General features: G+C 40.7%; 1 protein-coding gene across 1 annotated transcript in view; it reads left to right on the forward strand.

Annotated features, from left to right (window-relative positions):
* bach2b (BTB and CNC homology 1, basic leucine zipper transcription factor 2b) overlaps nt 1-13,693 on the forward strand; it is an 88,001-nt gene that overhangs the window by 43,750 nt on the left and 30,558 nt on the right. Inside the window, exon 2 of the mRNA XM_059356199.1 lies at nt 12,080-12,334. Coding sequence (XP_059212182.1) covers nt 12,092-12,334 — 243 coding nt within the window. The 5' untranslated portion in view covers nt 12,080-12,091. The remainder of the gene's footprint in view (nt 1-12,079; nt 12,335-13,693) is intronic.

Below are 13,693 nucleotides of genomic sequence, written 5' to 3' on the forward strand. Positions count from 1 at the left end.
CAAACATCCAGTATGAATGAGAGCTGCATGCACAGTCACCTTTTTTCAAAGTGCACTGTTAAGAACGGTTATTTGTGAATGGCTGGAGGACAGGGACCACTCACTTGGCCTTCGGTTGCTTTGTGTGGTCTTCAATAGCAGCTGGAACCGCTGAACATGATGTGACAACAGCACACAAAGAAATAGACGAGAAAGAATTTGACGTGAAAAGGCGCCATGTCGTCCAGCTCAAGCCATGTTCGATGTTTCTTTGTGCTTGTCAACGGTGTATTACAATTAGTCGTATCAGTAGATGTTGTCTTTTATCTTCCTCGCACCCTGGCATGACGGCCCTTTGATCTCAGCTGGATATTTATATCATTGCTGCGGTTTTGCACATTTATGCATGTTGCTACAACAACAAGAGCCCTTACATGTATGCTTAAAACTTGAAATGTCGCACACACGCAAGAGCAATGTGTGAAAAAGAGCTTTTCTTTGCCATATCAACAGAGCTGTACCCTCCAGCCCACTCACACATACACGCATGATCACACGCGCGCACACACGCTCTTGGCTTTGCACACACACCCCCACACACACATACGTGCGCACAGACGTGGCTTTTGAAGGTTTTGACGTGGGCGATGCCTCTGTGTCAACTCTTTCCTGTGGGGAGACTTTCCACTTGCCTTTTTCCATGAGTGCTCTGAGCTTTTTGTCAAAATTGACGGTTGAATTTCAACTTCATGCGCGCGCTGGATTTATTGTTTCAAATAAAAGGCTTCCATATCAACCCTGCCCCCCACTCTTCACTCCATCCGTTTCCACCCAGTCCCATTAATAATGCAGCAAATAATCCAGTCTTGGGCACACTCATACTAGCAGCCCTTTGGCCTGCCAATCACTGGCCTAATTAGCACAAGATCAGCTCTTTTTCTGGCTGCTGCTGTAAAATATAACACATATCCTAATCCAGTCCCTCAAAGGCCACGTTTCCTCTCAACAGTGATGGTTTTAGGGTATTTGGCTTCCATGGTGAGGTGCTTTTCTGTAGTTGAAGATTTACACTTCTACAAACAACAGACTAGTTTCCTTGTTGATTCAGCGAATCGCACAGGAAGAGGTTTACACACACATTATTGTGGTGCAGGTGTACCTTGTCATTGTCAGTGCATATATCAAGCATGAGGAAGACAATAAGACAATAAGTGTCTGCTATTCCTTCTAGATTCTAGAGACTTAGTCTCAATGTGTCCTTTGTGGGGACTTTTGTATATTGTGCAGTATTTATGGCTGCTGCGGTATTTACATGTAGGGCTGAAATTGTGTCAAATGGAAACCAAATTGGATCTGAGTCATATTGTGGCGTAGCAACATTTTGAGTAGACTGTTCAAAACGAAAAAGTCAAAGTCACCGATCAAAGATATTTGTTGTTCGACTCTGATATGTCGAACAACAAATGGAAAAAAAGACAAAGACTTAAATGACAAATGTGTCCGAATATCATCGGAGGAGCAAGACAGAGCTGAGACACAGCAGCTCTGCTTCAGACATCTGAAACAGCGAGCCCAGTCTATAGATAACCCCAGTGTTTCTATCACATGTGCAGCGTGTTACCATATAAGACAGCAAAATGACTCACCCCGCTCACTGACCTACTATGTGGGAAGTCATGATTCATGCAAGCTGCATTTAAGCAGGCAGGGCCCAAAAATACTCTGGCATGCCATCACACAAACACATACACAACTATCACAAACACACACACACACTCACTCACACATACCTCACTTGCTCAGTCATACTCACCACCCACAGACAATGATAGGCTCAGATGCTGCCGGTAACATACAGTGAGAGACATTAGAAAGTTGTCAGAGCAAAGACTGGAATAACAAGATGACTGGATCTGTGCTGATTCCTTTTTGAGGTAATGCCAATGGACACTAGCAGCTGACACTTTCAAGGCTTAATTCTTTTTCTATCTCTGTGACTTTGAATAGACAGAGAAGATGATCCTTGTTATATAAAAATCAAGTCTGGTTCTATGCAACTAGTAGCTTTTGTGAAACAGATTTCATTGCATTTCACTGATGCAAATAGCATACATATCTTTGCTTATGTAAAAGTGATTTGGCCACATACAGAACCTTAGCTCTGGGTGGTGTTCTTTCTCTTGAGTTTGTTCTTGTGGGTAGATCTTCCAAGAGTGATTAGTCAGCAATACATATCTATTAATAGACTCTTTGACTCTTTGTTGTTGTAATAGATCGAGAGGCAAGACACCGCAATGTTACCGAGTCTTAAAAACCCAGCCAGGAGTTTCCACATATTGCACTTTACCTGTCCTTTTGTTGATCACAGGGATTGAAATAGTCAATTTTTCTACTCAAGCTTTTACCTTGTAGTCCTGTTTTTTTCTGATGTCAAAGACATAATCCTCAATGCATTTTTAATGCAGATGCAGGCTGCCCTAATAATGAGTTGCTTAGAATGTAATCCAGCTGTCTTTGATGGTTTCCATGTAGCTTGTGCTCCTCAGTAATTGTTTCTTTTAAAAGGTAAATCTCAGCGGTGGTTTCAGTATTGATTCATGTGGTGGAGGTTATTGGCTGGACCTCTCCATCGCCGGGAGATGAAGTAGCACTGGTGTTAATTAGGCCGATTGCAGATAAATGCAGGTTTGTGCTGCGCTCCAAGTGCATTCTGGGCCTTGCAGACAGACACTTGCTCACTTGCCTTCACAGCCTGTCTCATTCATCACTGTCAGCAGCAGGAGCACTGCAGGATGGTCCACGGCTTTTAGGAAGCTCAATCTAACCCTGGTTACGCCATCTGGTCATCTAACCGAGTCCTGGGTGTTGCTAAATACATCACATAAAGGGACTCAGAAAGTCCCACCTCAGGTCAGACATTTAAATTAGATCCAGGAGACATCTCTAGAGTCCAGTTGAATCTTGTGTATGAATACCTCGTCCGTGCCGGGCATTCTTGTTCAGGAATTGATGGTGTGTTGTGTTTTCTCAGTCCTCTGATCGAACACAGGGAGACAGTATTGATTTCTATCAGGAGGGAAAAGCACTTGATCCATTTATGGATGGACTTGAGCATAATAACTCCAGCCGCAGCCTGAGATGACTGAGTCTTCTGTGTTATGGTTTACCTTGATTTTTCTTGAATTTTGCATTCACCAAGCATGAGGGATCTTGTGTATTGCTTTTAATAGATGTGTTAACTCTCATTTTGCTTCCACATTCTCAGGATTTAATCAGCAGAGCCTAGTGAGCATCAGCAGCGTGTCTCAGATGTGGCATTCTTGCATATATTTTCTCAGGATCAATATCAGCAACCCAGTGACCTTCTAAAGAGCTGTTTACCTTATCAGCAGTGTGCAGAATGAGGAGCCTCTGCCATGAATGTTAGTGAACTTTTAGCAGTCTGTGTGGAAAGCCCCAAAAAACGGCGCAGCTCTAATCTTGTTTTACAATCTTCAGGGATGATTGGTGTTTGGTGTGCTGATGGTTGTTTGTTTTAATGCAAAACATCATGAGCATTCTTATTTCAAGGTGTGGAGAAACTTGTTGAAGGCTGAAGTTTGTTGAAAAAAATCTCACCCCACTGGCAGATTAGTTCTCTCTTTTTTTCAAACCACTTCAGATTTTAAATTCATTAGTCAGTTACTTCCTAAATTAGTTTGCTTTTTGCAATGCAGAGACACATAAGGCTTCCTTCCTCTTACTATGAATGGTTTTGGCTGTCAGGGAGTTAGACGTGTTTCTGCTGAGTTTCTAGAGCCGCATGCTTTTTGTGCAGATGAAAAACACATTGAGAAATAAGAAAATGTCATTTTTCAGGAACTAACAAAGCAGCCTTGTTTTTCGCCACGATGACAATGCTCATTTGTTGGTATTCCGTTGGTTTTGCAACAGTCTCATAGGACACAGAGGTCAGAGTGTTGCATCAACCCGTAGACAAACAGTGATAAATATCATTTGTAAGGTGAAAACTTTACAAAGTCACAAAGTTTTTACACAGCCTGTTCTTGATAATTTAATGCATTAGAGTATATTAACTATCTTTTAACCTTTAGACCAGAGTCTAAATGAGTGTGAAGAGAAGAGATGAAACAAAGGGGGGCTGTAGCAGAATAGCCAGGGAGACATTTGATAAAAATTAGGAGCTCTGTCCTCATTAACATTCTCTATTACAGCCCAGATAGAGTAATCCCAGTTTAATCAATCCCTGTGCCTGATATCCCTGTTGATGCTCGTAATGAACCATTAACACGTTTGTGATGATCTCTGCAGTTCTTCCTGCAGTGAAGCACCATCATGGGTATGATTAGCATCACCTCCTGATAAACATTAAAGGAGAACGGCTATTGTGTGTTAAATGTATGATGTACTGTACATCTACGTAGATATTCTCATCTTAAACATGACACCTCAACTTAGAAAACTGAAAACCTCATCATTTTTAGTACTGTTTAAAGATCATTAATTCATTTTACAGCAAATCCATGTGCCACATTTGCCTGGTGACTATATATTTATCACCGAAAGCCTGCAATACAAAGTGCTGGAATGGAGATGGATAGCGCTTTTTACTTATCCTGTACTATCTTTTGTGCTTCCTACTTGCCATTATATATCTGCTGCACAAATTTGAAACAAATTTCACAGCAATATCTCTGACCAAAGTATTAAAACTGTCAGCCAGACTGATGGATAGATGTAGTATCTCACTTACCAACACTACCACAAAAACTAATCTGAGGGTATGAGGAAGCAGATAGTTTCACTTGAGGAAATGAAACGCTCCAAAAATATCTTCTGCATTTTACATGCATTCACATTAAAGTTTGAAAACATATTTGACTTGCTTTCAAACACTGTCATACAGCAGACCTGTCAGTGATTTCCATATGGATTAAGGCTTCCATTAACTTACCCATCATCATCATCATCATCACCATCCATGTTGACATTTCCCACTTTGTACTGCTCCAAGGGCATTCATTGCCGTGGCCTAATTTGATCACTCCAATTAAAGTCATGTTCATCCTCAGTGTAATTACAGTCACCTGGCAGGAGTCCTCCTCCCTTAATTGTGCACAGTGACACAGTGTTCATGTTAGTCTGCCTCTGACTACACTGCCTCAGTGCATAATGTTATTAGACTGTAGCAGCAGCAGTTGAGACTAACCTTGTTTATTACAAGAAATCACAGGGTGTGTTGGGTTTTTTCACAATCAGGCCATGTCAATGTTCCAATTGACAATATGATCCCAATAACTCAAGTTATGTTAAAATTATTGTTCCACAGTAAGCTGTGCTTTAGACCTCCTGTCTGTAATTTCTATATTTGAACCAACTCATCACTTGCAGCTGGTGTTATGAATGGGCCTGTGGGCCTCATTCTGCTGCAGGCTGATTCATTGTCCCCCTGTTTGGCACACTAATCTGTCAGGAAATGATGGAAAACATTACAGATACATTAATATATCAAGGAGCAGAGCTTCTGAATATGCAGTCTGATCATTTACACAACAACATATCTTAGACAGAGCATTTCTTTCTTAGTGCTTCTTCTTTCAGTCCCTATTAGTAAAAGTTGGTTGGGAACATGGAAACGTTTGCATGCACAGTTTAACCTTTGTGCCGTCTCTACTGACCAGCTAATGCGACCGGCTAACGCAACCGGCTAATGCAACCGGCTAATGTGATCGGCGGCTACTGCTACTGGCTTTCTTGAATGTTTTTGTTCCGGGGAGCATGCGGAGCGCGTGCACATGCGTTGTCTTGTCATACACATTTACATGCACTTCAGTTATCCAGTTAGAGTCAAATTAAAGCAATAATCCGTTTTTGTCATGTAAACGTACTGATTGCTACAAGGAATGTAATTCAAGTTCAACGTCGTCATCGTAACAACACCAAAAGTTTCCTGATGCGGGAAAAGGTGGACTGCCATTCCCAAGGTCAACAATAGATGGTCAAATACTGTATCTCCCTCATGCAGGTTGCTGAAAACACTCAGAAAGTGCTTTGAGTAGAACAATGTGATTCATCATAGAGTGTAGTGGTTATGTCTTCTGCTACTTCAATGCAGTGGACTTTTAAGATCTGATTGAGCATGCTATAGTGGGCAGCCCCTTCTGAAAGGAGGGTTAGGTACAGAGGTACTTACTTGCCTGAAGAACAAAGTAAGCAGGAAGCTTTCATTCTGTATTTATCAGAACTGGTTTTGATTGGGGGGGGGCTTGCTATTTCCCACCATTGTGCTGTAGATGTACATGGAGAAGTGCAGAGGAGCGTCTCAGAGGAATGTGTTCAAGATATGTAAGCTTCCTGAATGCCGAATTCTTTTTTTTTTTTTTATGATAGGAGCAATCATGACTGCCACTGGGGGCCCAGCCCAGCCAATGAAGTCTGTCCGCCCTCGCTCCTTTATATATTTAATTTGGTCATGACCCAGCGCTGCTTATTCCTTCCACACACCCTGCACATTATTCTGCTGAGGCCCAAAGAGACAGAGGGGACACACATCACAGAGCACATTATGACACACTGTCACACATTACCACCCCACCCCACCCTCCCACCCTTCCCTTAAAGTCCCCAAACTAAGACTGCGTCATATGATAGTCAGGCCAAAGCTGACTCAAACATCCTGCTGCCTGCCCCACTCAGCTCACTGACTGGCTATGTAAATGTATTTTTTTTTCTCTGCTAGTGTTTGCTTAATCCGCTCTCAGTACTTCTTCTAATGTACTGATGCATGAAAATAAAGGGAGGAAGTTATATTAGTTAAGTTATATGGTAAGTTGTAAGTAGTAATTTTTGGGGTTTTGGCTGTTGCTGGAAAGAAAACATGCAGTTTAAACACGTCATATTAGGCTCTGGGAAAATGTGATTTCTGCAACTAACAAAGGGCATTATATTTCCTTTTGTTAGTTGCAGCCCTGCTCAGTTTGCTATGTTTTTAAAAGCATTCAAATTTTCCACAAAAAAATAACACAGGACGCTGGATATTTGTCCACATTGTAGCTAAAGTCTTTATTGTTCTAAAATAAAGTTTAGTTATTTTGTCTTTGCACAGCTGAATTGTAGTATTGGTATTCGTTTTACTAGAAGGAATAAATCAACCTTTTTTGTTAAAAAAAAAAGGCTCATGTACTTTTTTCCGAGAATGAGGTGAGAAGATTAATGAGTGTGTTAAATATGGGGCTAGCATCAGGACATGGTTAAACTAGCTTAGCATAAAGACTTATCACAAATCCCACTTGGCAGATTGGCCAGGTGCTAATTTCTTCAGGTTCTATCCCGAGACCAATGGGCTAGTCTGACCTTAACCACTCGAGGTCAATGCCTAACCTAAACCAATTGTTTCATAATCAGGTGTAATTCCATAGAACCACAAATTGTACCAGGCTAGTTGTTTTCCCCTGCTTCAACTCTTTATGCTAAGTTAGACGAACCACACTCTGTTTCCAGCTTCATGGTTAACACTCACATATGAGACTGATGTTGATCTTTCATCTCTCTATAAAGTTAAAAAATAATTTCATATTATTAAGAATTCAAGAGGTGTACAATTTTGTGCCAGCAGTAGATTGAATGGTGGCAATATATCTAACATCTGACTGTATGATAATAAAGCCAATCTAGCTCAAAAGAAGGAACATTACTGCAGTGAGAACATGACTTTTGTTAAACTAACCAAACTAAATACAAAAAAGCAACAGAAAAAATCTGTACTGTGAGCCAATGAATCAAACTGTGTGGCTGGGTTTAATACCCTGCTATACCATGTGTTAGAAGCAATCAATCTGACCAAGGACAACAGTTAGTCAATGGCAGCTACAGTCAGTACAGAACCTCCATTCATACATGAAGGCTGTGAGGTGAACATAATGAATGCATTGTTTAGCACAGGATGATTCCTTCTTATGCACCTTTTCTATAGTATAGCTGTGTGCCAGATTCTGTGGATGCACGCTTTAAGTGTGGCACCATAGTTTCATCATAATTGCTGTAATAGGTAATGCTGAGCTAACGGGCCTCCAACCACATAAGTCTTTATCAGCCTCCCTCCAATCAGCAGGCCCACTCCCGGAGCAGCCAGCGGTAAACTCTGAAGTCAGCCCTGACCGCTGCTGGAGCATACTCATCACCATCACGCTGTGCCTTTCATCTACACAGGAATGTTAGCAACTCACCAAGAAGGTTGTCGGCATCAGTATTAGTGTGGCAGAAAGAGCTGCCGTCAACAACTGACCCTGGAGTTAAAAAAAGAAAAGAAAAGGGAAACCTTTTGCATCCATCAGCACTTCTAATCAGAATTCTGCCACAACCTGCTATTATGTGGTGTGTTCGTCTGGGTATGTGTCTGTCTGTATGAGTGCATGTGTGTATGAATATGCTTGCAGTGTGTGTGTGTGTGTGTGTGTGTGTGTGTGTGTGTGCCTTGTATTTGTGTCATCCTTGCATTTTCTTCCCACTGCAACAAACCATCTGAAGTCCAAGTGATGCAAATGTGCATTCCAGGGTAGAAATAGCATGTTTGGATTGCTCTGAACCTTGCAACCACATCTGGAAACATTATTCTTGGAAGACAGGTCATTATCATAGGAAGCCAACTGAGAAATGTTTGGTGGAAATAAGCAAACTATACAACAGTTAGTCCAGCCAGAACCACAGAAAAGTCTGGACTGACAAAGTTCTCCAAAACAGCCCCCACACCAGTCTGCCTGTTGTTTCAGTCAAATCATTACTACAACTCTGTCTCGGGTAAACAACTGAATCTACAAATGCCCTGATATTAAAAGCCTTTAATGCAATTTATGGTTCATGTAGCCTTACATAGCCAACCCACAGTTTTCACTTCCCTCATTGTGGGCTGAGCTCAGCGCGCATTTACCTGCGTCAGACGTAATTTCCAGTAGGCTATACAGTAGTTAGTAGATAATTGATAAGTGCTGTCCTATGTGCATGAGACATCAACATGATCCTTATTGCACCTAAATGGACAAAAGCACCACCATGATAAGTTTTGCTTCTGGTTTTCAAAGATGCTGGTAGTTCTGGAAATACTGTCAATTGTCACCTAAAATCAGTTTCTTCATAAACCTGAGGTCAAAAATAGGTCATGCAGTTGCTGAGTCATTTGAGAGATGCCATATCTTTTTGTACCAAACAACCAAACTTTTATTACCATTTAGTCAAATAATGTAAGTTCCTATAAAATTAAAAAATTGTGGATTCAGATACAGCCACACACATTCCATATTCAGACCTTACACAATCATTTCAATGGACTTTATTTGATCAGAAAGTTATCATTTAAATACTCATTCCAACTTCTTTAGAAGAATATATCTCAGACTTCACTTATTACATAACATTTAATGTAATTTAAATTAAATGTAATGTACATTATGTACAAAAAAGTGTTCCATGTCCTGATGAATTTGCTTCTTCTGAACAAAAGAGCAGGAGCAACGATAGCAGTTATGTCAGTACACAGAAGTACAACCTTTGAGAAAACTGCATTAGGCACTAATTGTGAGACATGGAAACAAAGAGATCGCCTCAGCCAATTATTTCATTCAGCACTGTGATATGTTTTTGTGGGAACTGTCTACTGGATTGATTGCTTTCGGAAGGAAATCTGTTCTCATGTAACTACAGCCAGTTATTGGAATCTGATCAGCTGCAGTATTGAGAGCTCTCTTGCACTGCATTTCTGCACTGTGCCTTCCCCCATTTTCACAAGATGAAGGCACCTCTCAATCTCCATTTTCACGCCTGCAGTAGTCGTAGCGACACTTACACCATTCCACACTCACACCACCACCTTTTGTGAGGCCTTGATTGTGTGGGGGGGTTACCAGATCCACTGGCTCTGATATCCCTTTTCTACCAACGCGAACCTAGATTTTATGAGTCCTGGATAATGGAGAAGGCCTCCCACATACTCGGAGAAAGGATTTTGTTTTGGCAAGTGATGGCACTCATCACTGAATGTTTGAGTCTTTACTTATGTTGCTGTGCTTCCTCATTTCAAGTAACACTTCTCATCTTACTAAGCAGTTTTCATATTTCTATACATAAAAGTATTAGTCAGTAAGAGCTTCCTGTGATTGCTCACACTAGGAAATTAAAATGCATTTTTGCTTTACTTACACTAAAACATGTCTTAACAAAACATCAGATCCACAACAATTACATTAGATAAACATCTGACTCATGAGCAGGTCATACAACATGTTAGTATGCAGCACAATGATTATTTTCCACCAATCAGAACAAGGATGAAGTAAATAAGAATTATTTCCTGTGTACAATCACATTTTCTAGACCTTTGTATTTGTCTTATAGCTTGCTAGCCAACAAAGGAAATGTCATTAATGAGAACTGTTTAAAACTAGGACAAAAGGACAAAGTCAGCTCATGTCAATGCATTCATTTTGACAGAGAATGTAATTTTATTGAATCAAATAGCACACAATATCTCAAGTTTATAATTCTACTCTGGTTGAGGATCCTTGAGTTTAAATCCTCTCACAAACCCACCAGGGTCCAGAACCAAATATAACAAATGTTGACTGAACAGCTTCAATCTGTGTGCTGCTGTGTCAGCAGATGACAGAGAGTAGTAGAATTTATATCAAACTTGAGATCACAGGGGATAGAGTGTTTGGCTGAAAAATCAGGGGCACTTGTTGTTATGTTCCCACAGCTGAGCTTCTTTGGGTTTGTGTTTTGATGGAAATGTGGAACCATGCTGACTTACCATGACACCAGCCAAGCAGCGTAGCTGGAGCCAAAGTAGATCAAAACACTTTGCAACATATCCTCTGCATTTAATGAATATTATGCTCAGAGATGACAGCTTTCATGTCTCTGTGTCCTGTGTCCTGAAGCTGTTTTTACAAGTGTTCTTGTAAATTCAGAGATGTATTACCAACTGAGTTCAGTTTGTGCAACTAGCCTAGCGTAGCAATAACAGTGACACACAGCTATCCATTTGGCCAGACAGGTTTCACTAGATAAAACTTGTGAGTGTTTACATGGACTTGTTGATTGATGACATAAGTCACATTTGCTAGTGTTCCTCATTAGTGGCACTTAAGAGAGGCAAGGCACTCAGGCACGCATAAATGTCGCATCATCATTTTGATTTTTCCAGTTTTTAAGTAACGTTTCAATCAGTTCACAAATTGGCAATAAAAAGTGATGAAAACATGTAAATTGCTTGATAATGTACATTTAAATAAAACTGTGTTAAATTGAAATGATGAAAAAATTACATAGCATAGCAGCAGTAGGGGAAACGGTTCATTTTTTGACCCAGAGCTGGAGCACCAAGCTGGTTTGTGCCTTGCTCATCAGGTTGCATAAAGTTTTTGAACCACGATGGTGAAATTGCTGTATTTTTTTGAAGCTGTAGAAATGCAGTCTTTTGTGTCTGCATTATACAGGGGTTTTTTTTTAACTGTTTCCAATCTACAAAACAATCTCCCTGTTGTAATTTGGGCTCTTATCCTATGATGTAGCTGCTTTTGTACTTAGAGTGTGTCTAAACTGCTCAGCATACCTTTACAGTGAGTCTTTCTTAGATTACAAACACATGTGGATCTCTCGAGCAAAAAGTACAGAAAACTGTTCTTTACGCTAGACTCCCTTGGCTAATTTAAATGTAATGTTTCTGTAAAAAAAAAAAAAAAAAAAGGTGTTCAGTGTGTCTTTATCAGTTAATGGGATTGTATTTTTTGTGCATGTGGTTTTTATGTGTACATGGAAGTGTGTCAGAAAACAAAATGCCTGAACTACACTCAAATTCATGATTCATGTGTAGATGTCTTGTGTGGGTCCACACTGAGCAGGGGTATACGCAACAGCATTTTGCTGACTTTTAAATGTTAAATGGGGAGTGAGCATGTGAAGAAGGGAGCAGCAGTCAGTCAGGCTTGTATGTGTTGAATCATGAGGCTGGCTGTAGCACACTGCCGGGGCTGATGTCAGCCCTGCGGTATGTGCTTGCTGGGCTTGGCTGTAAGCTGACCCCCCTCTGTTGTGCTTCTATTTCCAGGGCGTGAGCGGAATGTCCGTGGATGAGAAGCCTGAAGCCCCCATGTATGTGTATGAGTCGACAGTTCATTGTACCAATATCCTCCTCTGCCTCAACGACCAGCGGAAGCAGGATATCCTGTGCGATGTGACTGTCCTGGTGGAGGGCAAGGAGTTCCGCGGGCACCGGTCCGTGCTGGCTGCCTGTAGCGAGTACTTCCTCCAGGCGCTGGTGGGCCAGGCAGAGAATGGCTTGGTTGTTAGCCTTCCGGAAGAGGTACGTCCATCAAACATGCCGTTTCCCTGACACTTCTAGCAGTGCTATTGACTTTCAGACAATGCAACACTAAAACTCCCAACCGACACCAGACTAAAATAATAGTAAACATTATTAGAGCAACACACGGTGATGTCTGACTGCTGGACTAACGCCCCTATCCTCCCTCCTCCATAAGCAAAAAAAAAAGTTGAAAGAATGTAAGTTATGGCCATGAAAAAAGTCTGATGGGTGGTTGTGGTTGCATAAAGCTCAACAAGGTGTTCATATTAGGGGTGGGCGGTATAGCCCTAAAAGATTATCACGATATTTCAGGGTATCTTTGCGATAACGATATTCTTGACGATATTACAAAATACTAGAAAAATATATAGAAAATTTGACAACAAAATAAAAATCATTCATAAATCTAAAATGTAGTGTATATTGAAAATCTCAACAGCTGTCAATTACAAAGAATTTAGTCTTGACAAAGTCCTCTCTGGGAGAAAATTTTGTACATTTATAAGTAAAATGCATTAATCTTGTGCACATTGAGAGCCAAATGTGAACAAACACCTCACATAACATTTTTGACAGTCAACAGGGCTTTCCACAAGACATCTGATCTTAACCATTGCATATTTTAGTTAACTTATTTTGACAGTCTTCTTGTGTGTGTTAAATAATGTGGTGTTAACACACTGTGCTCTTATTTTGAAAGCTGCATTGTTTAGTGACAGGAAGTAATAGAAGCTTTTTGTGAGTTTTTTTTTTGCAGTCAGTCTAGGTAATTAATGGGAAACCCTTACGCCAAAAAGTAGGAATGTTGCCAATATCATGATATGCATTTTTTTTACTCAAAAAAATATATAACTTTATTGACACGTTGCCGTGGATACGCATTGCTCTGCTTCTCTCCTGATGACGGCTCGCCGTGTTAGTGACCTGTCAATCAAAGGTAGCCACGCACCAAATCATACGATTCTTTATCTTCTATTTTCTTCTAAATGGGACCATTATTTGAACTATTAACATCAAATTGTCTTGAAGAAGATTTTTTACTAGTGATTGAGTGGCAGGCAGGTACCGGCACGAGTGGCTAGCTGCTGCATTCAGCCTGCCTCTAATGTATGCACGCTCCATCTTTTATGGATTAGCCGGAGTTAGGAGTCAGGTACGGCCAAAACGGCGAGCCACCCACATTGAGCTTCATTTTGTCACTTCAGAACATTACTGAGACTACTTCCATATTTTATCCAGTCTATGATTGTAATCCTTGTACCATTATATGTATTGCATAGCCAGATTCTTCCAATAGGCAGCCCTTACACACATTAAAATCAATGGGAGGACTGGTGATTTCCGCCACAACACCTA

This window comes from Centropristis striata, chromosome 18 (assembly GCF_030273125.1).
Source record: "Centropristis striata isolate RG_2023a ecotype Rhode Island chromosome 18, C.striata_1.0, whole genome shotgun sequence".
In the NCBI taxonomy this organism is placed as follows: domain Eukaryota; kingdom Metazoa; phylum Chordata; class Actinopteri; order Perciformes; family Serranidae; genus Centropristis; species Centropristis striata.